The sequence below is a fragment of the Lutra lutra genome, chromosome 6 (genome assembly GCF_902655055.1).
Source record: "Lutra lutra chromosome 6, mLutLut1.2, whole genome shotgun sequence".
NCBI classification, from domain to species: Eukaryota; Metazoa; Chordata; class Mammalia; order Carnivora; family Mustelidae; genus Lutra; species Lutra lutra.
In genome coordinates, this window is record NC_062283.1 from 20861956 (window position 1) to 20875185 (window position 13230).

The window sequence follows — 13230 nt, forward strand, 5'->3', positions numbered from 1 at the left end:
TGGGACAGAGGTGACAATCCCCAGAAGTCGTATTTTTAAATCGAGGCCTCAGATAAAGCCGCTTGTTCCCCTTCTCTCAGAGCAGAAATCAATGACCGTAATCCTGGGGCTTGCATTCGTTCGTGTGTGTGCAGGGAATGTGAAACAGTTGAAAAGTGAGGCTCACAGTGGGGGTGCCTGGCTGTGGGCGTGCTTTATAGAGATTGTCAGGACCGTCGGTGTAGATTAATGGTGGAAACTCTTGAAGGGAGCACTTGCCTGGAAGGTGTTTTTGTCCTGTGTTTTACTACAGCAGTGCAAGGCATAGACATTTTGCAGAAAGCATCTGTGGGAATTTTCTCCAAATCTAGGCAATTTCTAAACTTCCTCCATTTCACAGACCCGTGAAAAGGAGCATAGAGAAACAGAGAGAGCTAGGGCAGTAGAAATCTAGCTGATGAGATTTGAATTGCTCATCTAGATAGAACTGTTCAGACCCAATTCTGAATCGTTACAGATATTGAAGTTGAGACGTTTCTGCAATTAATATTAATGATGCTCAGAGGATGGCCGGATGCACTCATCCAGCATAATACCAGGACAGATGACAGACACCCGAGCTAACAAAGGGGAGGGAGGACAGGGAGCCAACATGAGCATCCCCTATGCTTCTGCCTTTGTCTTATTTGTATACGTAAAATCAATGAATATTATAGCAGGATCCCTTAGCTGCTGTCAGAGATAATACCTGCCTTGTGGGAAATGGCATGTCAGACTTTATGTACAGTTCTCATGGGATCTACTCTGCTGCATATTGAAATTCATCTAATTACAATGCATTCCCCACTTTGGACAAACACTTAAAGTAGGAACATTCAGCTTTACACAAAAGATAAACCAGGGAGCAATTATTTCCTTGACTAGAGGGTTCTCCAGCTTGTAAAAGGTGTCACCGTAATATTTATTTTAATTACAAGCTTTCCAGACGCAGTTAAAATTAAATCCGCACCTGATTTGTTGCTGTGGCCCTCATATTGCCCGAAGTGTGTCAATATCCATTGTATGTAACTGCTGGCAGATTTTGCTCTTCCTGGAAGGTGGTTAGCCTATCCAGAATGAGATAGGTGCACCGTGCACTAGCAGATCTTGTAGGGACTGTTGATTTCTCTACCTCCCTGGGATTCTGACATGCATATGACATCAAGTCCTCCCAGCTTTTCATTGTGCCTCAGCCATGTCGGTCATGGCAGCCAAGGTCTCAGAGAGAAGCTCTTGACCTATGGGTCTCCTACTTTAAAATCATATATACCTACTGTACACGGGCATGTGTGCACGCACACACACACACACACACACACACACACCTATGAGATGCTCTTATTTAGCTCTTTCAAGCATTTATTTTAATTTTAGTTGGTTTTGGCAAGGGGTTGGGTTCAGCTAATATTCACCTGTTAATCCTTGAAGCAATAAAAAAATCATTTTTGAAAGCCAATTATTATTTAGTGCCGTGAAACCGATGGTCTTCACCTGGGCTGTACTCAAAGAGGTTTGGGCAGAATCAAGCCCGACAGCTGATGTGTCTTTGCTATCACGAGTGAAAATGCTGTGTTCATTCTTTTTATTTTAGGGTATTAATCTAGGTTTTTGCCCAAATCTCCAGGTTCATTACAGTAGAGGATCTACATAGCCCTCCATGCTATATTCTGGAGAGCCCAAACCTGAGCCGTTCTGTTCCTTTGAGTCCCCCTACCCCACTTTCTATTTGGGTGGAATGTGTCCAGGAAGGACCTCTTCCTACGTCCCGCATTGATCCTTCAGGTTCATGCCCAACAGTATGTCCCACTATCAGTTTTACACTCTACTTTTCATTTCATCTTCATCTTCCAGAGACAGGATATTCTAGGAAAGTTGCTGAACAAAGTGAACCCCAATTTGTCGAGAATGGAAATCAAAGTATGTTGTTTGCATGATAAACTAGAAGGGAATGAAAGGGACTTCGGTGAACTCAACTCATTTCTAAGCTAGAGCTATGGGGTCTCATTCGTGGTGGAGGTTAGTGTCAACAAATCCACATTTTGGAAGAAGTTTCTATGTCAGACGATTGTGGGTTAGTCTTGTTGGGGCCACGGGAACGAACCACACCTCCGTGGACAGATGTCACATTTCCAGGAAGGAAGTGGACATTTCCACTTCTACTCATTCTGGAAAGAAGTCAAGCTGGGAGCATAAAATGAGAATGTTAGAGGCTGACCTTAGACCAAGATAAAAGAACAAAATGTAATAGGAAGACACAAGAAGAGACTTGTTCATTTACTCCTCGGGAAATCCTGGGACCCTGAGCATGCGGCACAGTGTTAGTTGGCCTGCCCCCACCCTGTTTCCGTGGGAGACCCTCGCCCGGTATATAAGTCACTGCACGTCCCTCAAGCTGCTTCACCCCTGCCTCCAGGTCCCTCAGGTAGGGGAGGAGGCAGAGAGACATGTCACTGCCCTGTTTATTGTTTTCTAATGTGCCAAGCATGTGACACAATTTTTTTTTTTTTTTTAGTATTCACTATTACTTGAAAAAGAATTATGGTTTCTCTCTTCTATAGATGAAGCAACTGAGAACCAGACAGATCAAACGATCCTCCAGACAGAGGAGCCCTCTGTCCCCAGCCTGTAAATGGTAGCTATGGGAGGGGCAGAGACCATCAATCCTGCTTTCTGGTGTTTTCAAACAGGTCTCTTTTCCCCCTGCCATCGGCTCGTGCACCAGTCTTTATGTGAAGTCCCCTCTCTTTGCCCCAGATCTGGTTTGTTGGCCCTGGCAAAACATAGGTTAAAAAAAAGTTGTTAACATTTTCCAAAGTAACCTAATCTGAATTTATCCTGAACCTTAGGTGAGTGCTTACTGTGGTGAAAGCCAGGGAATACTTGTGTTCAGGAATTCTGGCTAAGAGCCCTGAGTCCTCATTTTCCTTATAGCAGTCGCCTTAGTATGCGACAGACTGATCTAGAGCAGGGCTGACAGGCTGTGGTCTGTGTGCCAAATACCCCTAATGCCTCTTTTTCAGCAGCCATAAGCTAAGAATGGTTTTTACATTTTAAATGGATCCAAAAAATCAAAAGGAGAATAATATTTAACAACACAGAAAAATTAAGTGGAATTTACATTTCAGTGTTGACAAATAAAGTTTTATTGGCACACATCCATGTCCATTCATTTCCATATTGTCTGTATCTACTTTTGTGCTGCAGAAACCACATGAACATGTGGCTTGCAAAGCCTAAAGTATTTACTACCTTACTCTTCACAGAACAAATTTGCTGATCTGTGACCCAAGGGGCTTGTTAAAAGACAGAGTGCTAAGCCCTGATCCTACAGTTTCTAATTTAATAATTTTGGGTGATGGCCAAAAATGCGCATTTCTGATAATTCCTGAGATGATGCTGATGTTGCTGGTCTCAGAAATACACTTTGGGAACTACCACCTTATATAACGGATGGTTAAGCCCAAAATGATTATTTGATTCTTATAATTTTGTTGTACCTTTTAAATCCTTGTTTCCAGTTCTAGTGGAGAGCTGAAAAGAGTCATACTTTTCCAGCAATATCTTCTTGATGTTCAAAGAGAATATGTAACAGAAAGGCTTAGAGCAAGTTCCTGGAGTTCAGCTTCCTGGAGAGAGAAATTCAGGTCTACCACCTGGTGGTTTTGTGACCTTGGGTAAGTTTCTTAACCCCTTTGGGACTGTTTCCTCATCGGCTGACATGAGGATAATAACAATAGTTTCTATCCTTCACAAGGTTGGTGCAAGCCATAAATTGGTTCATATATAGAACATACCTGCAAAGGTTCCTGGTGCATATTAGGTGCTGTGATAATGGGAGTTGTTACTGAGCTATGCCTGCCTGGGGCTAAGGTAGGACTCCTCAACCTTGGCAGAGCACTGGAATCACCTGGTGGGGGTCACTTCTCTCAAGATGCTGGTCTGGGGTGTGGGGTGTTGGGATCTCCAAAATAGTAAAGGGAAATTATAATGGAGCATTGTCCAATAAAATTATAATGACACTCACATGTATAATTTTACATGTTTTTAGTAACCATGTTTAAGAAGGTGAAATTAATTTTAACATGTCAATAATAATGTTTTATTGTTGATAAATAATTAGAATATGGTATAGTATTTATAAATTTAATTTAACATAGTGCATAACAAATATTATATTTTCAGTATATAAACAATATAACAATGGTTGAGATCTTTCACATTCTTTGTTTCCATACTGAGTCTTTGAAGTCAAGTTTGGACTTTACATTTATAATTCCTTTCAGTGCAGACTGGCTACATTTCCATGGCTGAGAAGCCACATGTGGGTCTAACTAATGTACAACCAAGATTGAGATCCACTAGGGTAAGGGCACAGTTGGCACATTGTGGACCCGCCCAAAGCTATGGAGCTTCTGCTGACATTACTGTTCTCTCCTTAGAGGTAGTCATCAGTTGTGGTCATTAGGACATTCGATTTAATCCCAGTTTATTCTTAAAAAACTGATGCCATTTTGAAAGCATCAAGATCAAGTAAAGCCAATGGATCTGCGTAACCCAATGCCACCAGGGGCAAGAAAGGAAATAAGGGAACATTAACAACGAACAAAGTGAAACAGTGACCTGTTTTGGTTCTTTCTCAATGAACCCACAGCTGGGTAAAGGGGAAAGTGAGTAACCCAGAATGAATATTGAAAGATCCTTGGACATTGTATGCCACACATGGACTCAGAACTTTCTAACTCCAATTATCATTGACTATTAAGTAGGTTGATTCTTTTTGAAAAGAGGATGAGGAAGAAAAGAATTCATCCTCTCTATTCTTTCCTACAGTGCTCATTCACATTGAAAAGAATAACCTTGTATATTTATTATGAAAGCAGAAGAGATTTCCAAAAAGATGAGAACAAAGATCAGTAGTTCCACCACTCAGGGCTGACCTCCATTAGTACCTAAGTGTATGCTATTTCAGAGCTCAATGGTGCATACACTTACCCACGTTTTACTAAAAACAGTATCCAACAGTGAGTACTCTTTCATGCAAGCTTTTTTGTCACTTCACAAAATTTGTGAGTATATTTTCAAGTAATTTAATAGTTTCCTGCAACATCATTTAAAAGCAGAGGACATCGAACCTGCATTTGGCTGAACAATGATCTGCTTAATCAATCCCCTATAACTGGACACATAGGCTATCACCCTCAAATGGCTAATCACACCATAAAAGCTAAAATGAGCTCTAGCCTTAGAGCCAGCTGGGGAAGATGCAGAAGGAAAGGATACATTTTATCAACATAGTTTCACTAAACCTGAACCACTTTGTAGTTTATCTGGCTTGGAGAACAGCCAGCAGGGTGTAGGGAGCTGAGGAATGCATACTAATGCCTTGGAAATGATATCAAACAAATTATATCAAATACCTTCGTGTGCCACCTGCAGTAGACACCAAGTTTTCTCACTGCTCTGCTAAGAAGGACCTGCAAACCCCAGAGGGACTCTGTTTCCTGCTTAATATGTCAACAGCAGCTTGTGCTTGGGTTTGAATTGGCTTCAGCTCTTTACTTTCCCCCACTCTGGTCTTAGAATTAATCACTGCTTCCCATAGAATCATTCCTGCAATTGGTTTGTGGGTGGGTTAAAGCAAAAAGTAATAACCCAAGAAGCCACTATTTAAGATGTTAGTTTTTCTGGCATATATAATTTACCTAATTATTTGTTCATGCAGCATTTGTATATCAGTTTTGTGATTGTTTTATACGGTATGAAATTTCCTGGCAATTCCCTGAGTGCCGACTTCTCAGGCTGCCTATGCAGGTTTTAGCCCCGCAGCAATAAAGCAAAAAAAAAAAAAAAAAAAAAAAAAAAAAAAAAAAAAAAAAAAAAAATGGCTATAGGGCTGCATTCAGATAAGGCAAGCACTTCTTCTTGAGATGTGAGCTGAGATGCTTTCTGAGCTCTTCTGAGAGCCTTCTGAGATGCTGAGCTGAATTGGACATCTCAGTTTGGGGGAACAATATCTCTCCTGTTTTAGTAATTCTATTAAAACTATTCATGGGGGGGAAAACAGGTTTTATTAAACATGGAGGGCCAAGATAATTCACTGTTTGCTAGGATTTGATGCACTTGTATCCTAGTGGTATGTATAAACATCATTAGATAGTTGCTTTTAAGATGAGCTGGTATATTGCATTCAATCCGTCATATAAAAATTCAATAAAACAAGTATTTATTGTATCTTTATTCTGTGTCAGGCTCTCTTTGCCAAGTCTCCAGAGACAGAGGGGATCAAGAAATATTCCTGCCTTCAAGGAGTTCACAGTTTAAGGAGGGAGAAACACACATGATAGGATATGATTCTAGCTGAGATAAGTAGGAATGAGACTCTCCAGGAACACCCAGAGGGAATGATTCATTTGGCTGAATGTAGCCTCTTTCTCCAGCCTCATCAAATCTGTATTTGAGAAGACTACCCTGCCAGCAGTAAGGAGGCAGGAAAATCAGACTGGACCCCATTTCTATCATTCAGGAGGGAACAAGGGAGACTTGATTCTGGGACTAGAAGGAAGTACGAATGAAGTTGACACAGCATGCATTCTTTCTAACTAAACTCATAGTGCTTCCAAGCATATTTGTTTCCACACTTGGGTGCAAGGACACTTATTTGGGGGTAAAATGGGAAATATAAGCAAAATAAAGGCCAATAAAACTGTAGACACTGGCTATAGAAGAAGGATCAACTCACGAGGAGCTCACCATGCTGGGGAACGATACGAATGCACCCAATCAATCAAAAATATTTCTAGTAAGTTCAGAGAGGAAAACTGACTCACCAGTCTATGGTAGGTTAGCTAGGAAGAAAAAAATGTCCCTATTTGCAACAAAGTCAGATCCCAGGCCAGAAAGAGTTCTTGAATGATGACTTCAAATAAAGTCTTGGCCAAAAGGCACAGTTCCTTGTTTCTTCTTTGGTTGATTCATTCCTTAGCCACTAAGATTATGGGTCCTGGAGCCAGCTCATCTGGGTTCGAGCCATGGCTCCCTCACTAGCTCTGGGCTCAGTATTAGAGTGTTAAAAGTCCTAGCTCATAGGGTTGGGGTAGAAAGTAAATGACTGGCTGGTTGTGAAGCTCTTAGGACAGTGCCTGCCTGGTACAAGTGCTAACTGATGTGAGCTCTTTCTGTCTGCAGGAGTGAGCAGTGCTAGGTACTCCCTATGGAGCAGGCACATTTGAAGTCCTGGGCTTAAAGACCAAGAAGCTCATCATCTACCAAGGATGACAAATGGGAACAAATGATTGTGCCAGTGTAGTTGTGCACCCCACTCTTCGGGGAACAGAGAAGAGGATGAGGAGGGAGGGCTGAACGGACGCCTGTCATCTAGTGCCACAGCAAAGCCCACTCAGCTTCAGGGGGCCTGCAACTTTCTTAAATTCCCTGTTTTCTTTTCCTGCACAAACTTCCTCTGTCTGCACCTCTTTGTTATGGGAAGGGAGCCCCAATTTCTTCTAGATTCTTTGTTTGGAAAGCATAATTGGGTGATTATACTCTGGCTTCCTTGAATGAGGAAATAAACAAGTGGAGGTTTCTGGTGTGTGGAGTTAAGGGTGCGCTCCCCCTTGGCCACTGGGGCAGGGAAGGATGTCCTGGGAAGGAAGAGGAGAGTGACTTCTGGGAGGACGGTCAGAGATCACATCAACGTTTTAGTTAAATAAACAGAGGCATCTCAGGGCCGTGGCAAAGATGTTGGGGGAGGACAAGACTCAGAGGGAGGTGCGGACTGCCTGGAATTGGGTTCTTGTGCTCCTTGGGGTATGTACAGCAGGGAGGTAGGCAGTTAGTGATTTGGAATAAGGAGCAGATGGTTATGGTTTTATGCTGTGTACTTTGAATCTAGCTACCTAATACCCCCGTCAGTCAATGACTCAACTGGGCAAGAACACAATACAACAGTGACATTTAGAAAGCTTCACTTTCTTTTTCTTTTTTTCTGAGTCCATTGCCATATCAAGGAGACCCTGTCACTAAAGAGATCGCTGAGGAGAAACCTGGAGATACTTTGAATCTCAGTGGATTTGGGGAAGCTCTTGGTTCTTTCTGATGAAAGCCTCTTTTCTTTTTCTTTTTCTTTTTTTACAAGGTGCCACAATGAACAGTAACATTTTTCTGTTTGTAAAGTATCTCTTAGGCATGTTTCACTTGGTTTTTATACTCAGTATATAAGGTAAGTTGTGTGAAATGGGCTTCATGGTAATTTTTATAGGACACATGCAGATAAGCAAGGTTAAGCTGGTCCAAAGGTGAGGGGCAGAACCGGGGCTCTGGCCTCAACTGGAAGCCATGGTTCATCCCTCTCTCGACCTCAGCGAGCAGTCAGCAAGGCAGACAACTTACCCCCTTTCCTTCTTCCACAGAAAGAAAACTTGGGTAGATCCTCCTCACAGATGGGATAGGAGAAATTCAAAATGGATGATCCTTTAGTGAAGAGAGCTATGTCAAGAAACAGCTCTTTGATGTCCTCTCCTAAAGGGGAAGAGAAGATCGACTTTACTATTAGCTTGGGTTTTGCTGCATATCAAAGAATTCAACATTTAAAGAAGCATGAACCAAAGGGCCTTTTATTTCCAGAAGCCTGCCCTGTGTGGGAACAGTTTTCTTCCTCCCTTCCTTCCCCCTGCTTCCTTCCTCCCTTCCCCCCTTTCTTTTTTTTCTTTTCCTTTCTCCCTTCCCCCTTTCTTTTTTCCCCTTCCTTTCCTTTCCCTTTCTTTCTTTCTTTCCCTCTTTCTTTCTCTCTCTCTTTCTTTCTTTCTTCCTTCCTTCCTTCTTTCCTTCCTTCCTTCCTTCCTTCCTTCCTTCCTTCCTTCCTTCCTTTCTTTCTTTCAGTAAAACAGCAGAGAAGCATAATGGCAGCAGCCCTAGGTATGAATGTGGCCCTTCTACGAGCTTGATCTGTTCGGAGCAAGGTAGGCACTCTGCTGTGCTCCCCTGCCCTGATGCCCTACTCCCTCAAGGTGATGGCTGCAGGCCTGGCTTCTACAACTTCTCCCCTGAGAGTGGTGGGGTGGCGTCTCCCAACCCCCCACAGTTTTTAGGTAGGTATTGTATCATATGACACAGGAGGCTTTAGGGTTCTCTCTTTCTCTCCATTCCTCCTTTTTATGTTCCCCCTACTCCTCTTTTCATTCCTTTTTTTTTTAAATTTTTTATTTTTTCAGCGTAACAGTATTCATTATTTTTGCACCACACCCAGTGCTCCATGCAATCCGTGCCCTCTACAATACCCACCACCTGGATCCCCCAACCTCCCACCCCCCTCCCCTTCAAAACCCTCAGATTGTTTTTCAGAGTCCATAGTCTCTCATGGTTCACCTCCCCTTCCTCCTTTATTACTCAGCTTCTGCTATAGAATCCAGATATTGGGTAAGGTTCTGGAAATACGAAGATGCACAAGAGTTCTGGGTCCCCCGCGATGTTCCCTCCATTTCCCTGGAATGATTCCACACGCTAAGTTCTGGTTTTAATAAAACTGCTTTAGAAGGCAGATACTCTAGCAGCTATAGCAATAGAATGACTAACTGTATAGGCATGGCCAAATAAAAAGAAACAATCAGAGAGTGCCTCAGCTCATTGATTGGGGTGGAGGGAGAGATATTACATATCTTTCCCTTTGTCAAAGGTTTAAGAACTTGCATCAGCTATTTGGAAAATGAAATAAATCAAATGACAAGCCATACTGCTGGTGGTAGACTTGTTCATTGCAGAGATAACAAAGCAAAAGCCCTCTCCCACATAGACGTCAAGCCTAAATATTGATGTTATCTCTTTTTGTTGTTGGATATGCTGATTACAGGTGCTGATTTCATCGAAACGAATGCTTCAAGAGTTTTCAATAAAAAAACACAGCATTCATTGAGAATTCCACTATATATGGATGTTACCCAGACAGAGAAGTAAAAATGAAGATGGAAATAGACCCGATTCCAGTAGTGGTGGCAGTGGCTTAGCCAGCCACTTAGCTCCTGTCGTTAATGGAAGTAATTGGGATGTGTGGACCAGGAAGAGATTGTGCAACGTTTTATTTCATGTCAGTACTCTTTACTTACTCAGAATCATTCCAAATCTAATGTTGAGATTTGACTTTAAATGTTTAGAACACTGGTCAACAGAAAAGCCAAAATCTTGTAATGGATCTGCCAAGAAGAACACAACATTAGGTGTGAGTACATTGTATGGTCTGCAAACTTCCATTACAAATTCACACCAGCGATATCATTTTTTTTCTACATGAATCACCAAAATTGATTCAAAAACATATTGTCCCACACTATTTTTTTTCGCATGAATTCATGATGCCATCGATAATCCTCCCAAGTCTCTCCATAGTGATTGTTGGTCAATGCCATGTTCTGATGGCAGACTCTCAATCTGAAATGAGCATGGGTCTTGGTGGGTGGGTTACACACTTACTTAAGTTTTTTGTCATTGCGTGAATTCTTGTAGTTCCTGAATTTTTGACCTTAAACTTGCTCATTGATTATTTGAAACATTTCACTAAGCATTTATTACAGAATTGAAAGAGGAAAATACATGCAGATTTTCAAAGTTAGGACCTGCCTTTATAATTTTGTCCCATCCCATCTTAGACATTTTCATAATTTTTTCCCCAAACATTCCATTATATGCAAGGTCTTGTGCTAGATATGATAGAGGGAACCTAGACTGCAAAGATATCTTTCATACATACCTTCCGGTCATTCAGAAAGCCCCAGAGGCTCATCTAAGGACTCAGAATAAAGTCAGGAAATGTCCTACTGGCCCCTCCTTCCATACTCCACATCATGAATCCATCCTCCATTTTTTGAGGTCAGGTCACCCCGCAAATTCCCACCAAGGCTACCTGTTTACATGCTTTCTCTAATGTGTAATGATCTTACCTTTTTGGCTGTGGTCTAAGTGAGGTCTTGCCCTTTCGCATCTTCTTCTTCTTTTTTTTTTTTTTAAAGATTTTATTTATTTATTTGACAGACAGAGATCACAAGTAGGCAGAGAGGCAGGCAGAGAGTGAGGAGGAAGCAGGCTCCCGGCTGAGCAGAGAGCCTGATGCGTGGCTTGATCCCAGGACCCTGGGATCATGACCTGAGCTGAAAGCAGAGGCATCAACCCACTGAGCCACCCAGGCACCCCCCCTTTTTTAAATGAGGGTTTCCCTGATCATCCCCCAAATATTTTTGGCTTCTCTGAATTCTTAAGATAGTTCTGTGTGAAATATTTTTTTCAAGGCGTATGAACGCCTCATCCTATATCACTTAACCTAAACACGAAACTTCTGAAAGGCAGGAGCTGGATTCTTGTTTTGGTTGTTTGGTTTGGTTTCTGGTTCCTGTTCCTTTATGTTTCCCATTAGGTCTGAGAGAGAACGGATCGTAACTGAGTTGTCCTTGTCACTGAGCTGCGCACTTTATAAGCGTTTTCTGTTTAATCCTCCAGACTCCCCAGTGCATAGCGCAGAGCCCCTCAGTCAGACGCATGGAAAGCACCCCCTGCATGTAGGTAACGAGTGGATAAAGGAGCCATGTGTCCCTCAGCTCTAAATCTAGCCTTCCGAGTTCCGCTGTGCAAAGTCGGGGCTCTCTGCATTCACTCTTCTCCTTTGTCATCTGCCAGCAGAGGTGCCAGAGGGAGACTGAGGCTGAGCCGGGGAAGCAAGGTGCTCCTTCTTCCACACTTGCTGGTCCTTGAAGGTGTGACCTGGAGATGGCCTGTCACCCTGACAGTGGCCATTGGTTCCAGTGTCCTGCTTTCTTCTGCACCTTCCCAGAATCAGCAGGGGCTCAGCTGCATGAGCTCCTAAGGTTCTGTTATGGCAGTTTCGGCTGCAGACCCTTTCTCCCCATCCCCAGCAGTCTGTGCTCCAACTCCACAGGGACCTTCTTTGAAGTCTCCAAGTTCTTATAACTCCAACCTCTGCCCTCTCTTCTCCCAACTCTCAGCGTGGTCGCTGCTTCCTCCCTGTCCAGTTACAATAACTGACATGGTCTGTATTTTCCCCATGAGACCCAGACTCCTATGACAAATGACAATCTTGAGAGATAGCTATGATTGTCTTCCTTTCACAAATGGAAAAATATAGACTCAGAGAGGTTTTTATTAACTTACCCGGGTCCCAGGACTATAAGGTGGGTAGAGTCAAGATTCGAACCCAGGCTTAAAGAACAAACAAAAAATGACAGCCCTGGATTGTGTACAAGTATTCACGAAGTGGAGCTTCCAAGCTGTATGTTAATGATTTAATTTGTAAGATGGCCTGGAATATTTTGTGTGTGGGCATATGGCATGTGATAATTCTGTTTTATAACTGGTTTTAATTTCAGCTTAGCTATGAGCTCACATTTGTCAGTGATGGTGTTCCAGACAGTTTTATCATTCACATTGCTGACCTGGAAGATATGTAATTGTCTGCGGTATCTGCCATGGAAATGATCGCTAGGCTATTCTGCCTTGCAGATCTAATCTATGGTGCTGTTTCATTTGAGCAAACTGTCTTGGATCTGGCCGTTCATTCTCCTGGGGAAAGGCCATTTTCTCTTAGGCTCATTTTCCTTCTTCATCAGTCCCTTCGTGCCATCCTGGGCTTCTCTTGGCTTGGGAAAAGGGAGCGGGAATTATGGAGACAATTGTCCCTGCTACACAGTTGGCACTCAGTATCAAAAAAGAGAGGCCAAAGGACAGATGTTCAGGAACGTGCATCCTCAGAATTGTGAATCAATTCAAACTGCTGTCTAAGGACAGATATGAGGGGCTACATATGTATCCCTCAGCTGACGGGCAGTTACAAAATTGCACAGCGTGTTTATGGACATTTTAAAAGTATAGATGGAAAGGATAAACTAAGGGCGGGAGAAGGAAGTAAAACATCTCCTTGGTACTGGAAAAATACTGTTGGGAAAATAATCTTAATAGGGAACAAAGTCACAGAGAAAGCAGTAGGTTGTTTCTCTCGGAGGATGCGTATGTATCTAAAAACATTAAGGCCGTTGCTTCAAAAGTGCTTCGGGGCTTGGTAATCTTTCTTAGCAGTTATATTTATTCTATATTTGAGATCGAATTTTATATCTGAGATTGAATATGCAGTTTGCAGCTGTCTTGGGGGAAGTGACATCATTTCCTCCTGTCACCAGTCCCAGCCTCACAGACGCATGTCCTTCCCCGTGGTAATAT

General features: G+C 42.5%; 1 protein-coding gene across 1 annotated transcript in view; it reads right to left on the minus strand.

Annotated features, from left to right (window-relative positions):
• The window catches only part of LY86 (lymphocyte antigen 86), a 57758-nt gene that overhangs the window by 16210 nt on the left and 28318 nt on the right, over positions 1-13230 (minus strand). The window contains exons 2-3 of the mRNA XM_047734069.1: positions 10116-10202; positions 8407-8535 (exon numbers count right to left, since the gene is read on the minus strand). Coding sequence (XP_047590025.1) covers positions 8407-8535; positions 10116-10202 — 216 coding nt within the window. The remainder of the gene's footprint in view (positions 1-8406; positions 8536-10115; positions 10203-13230) is intronic.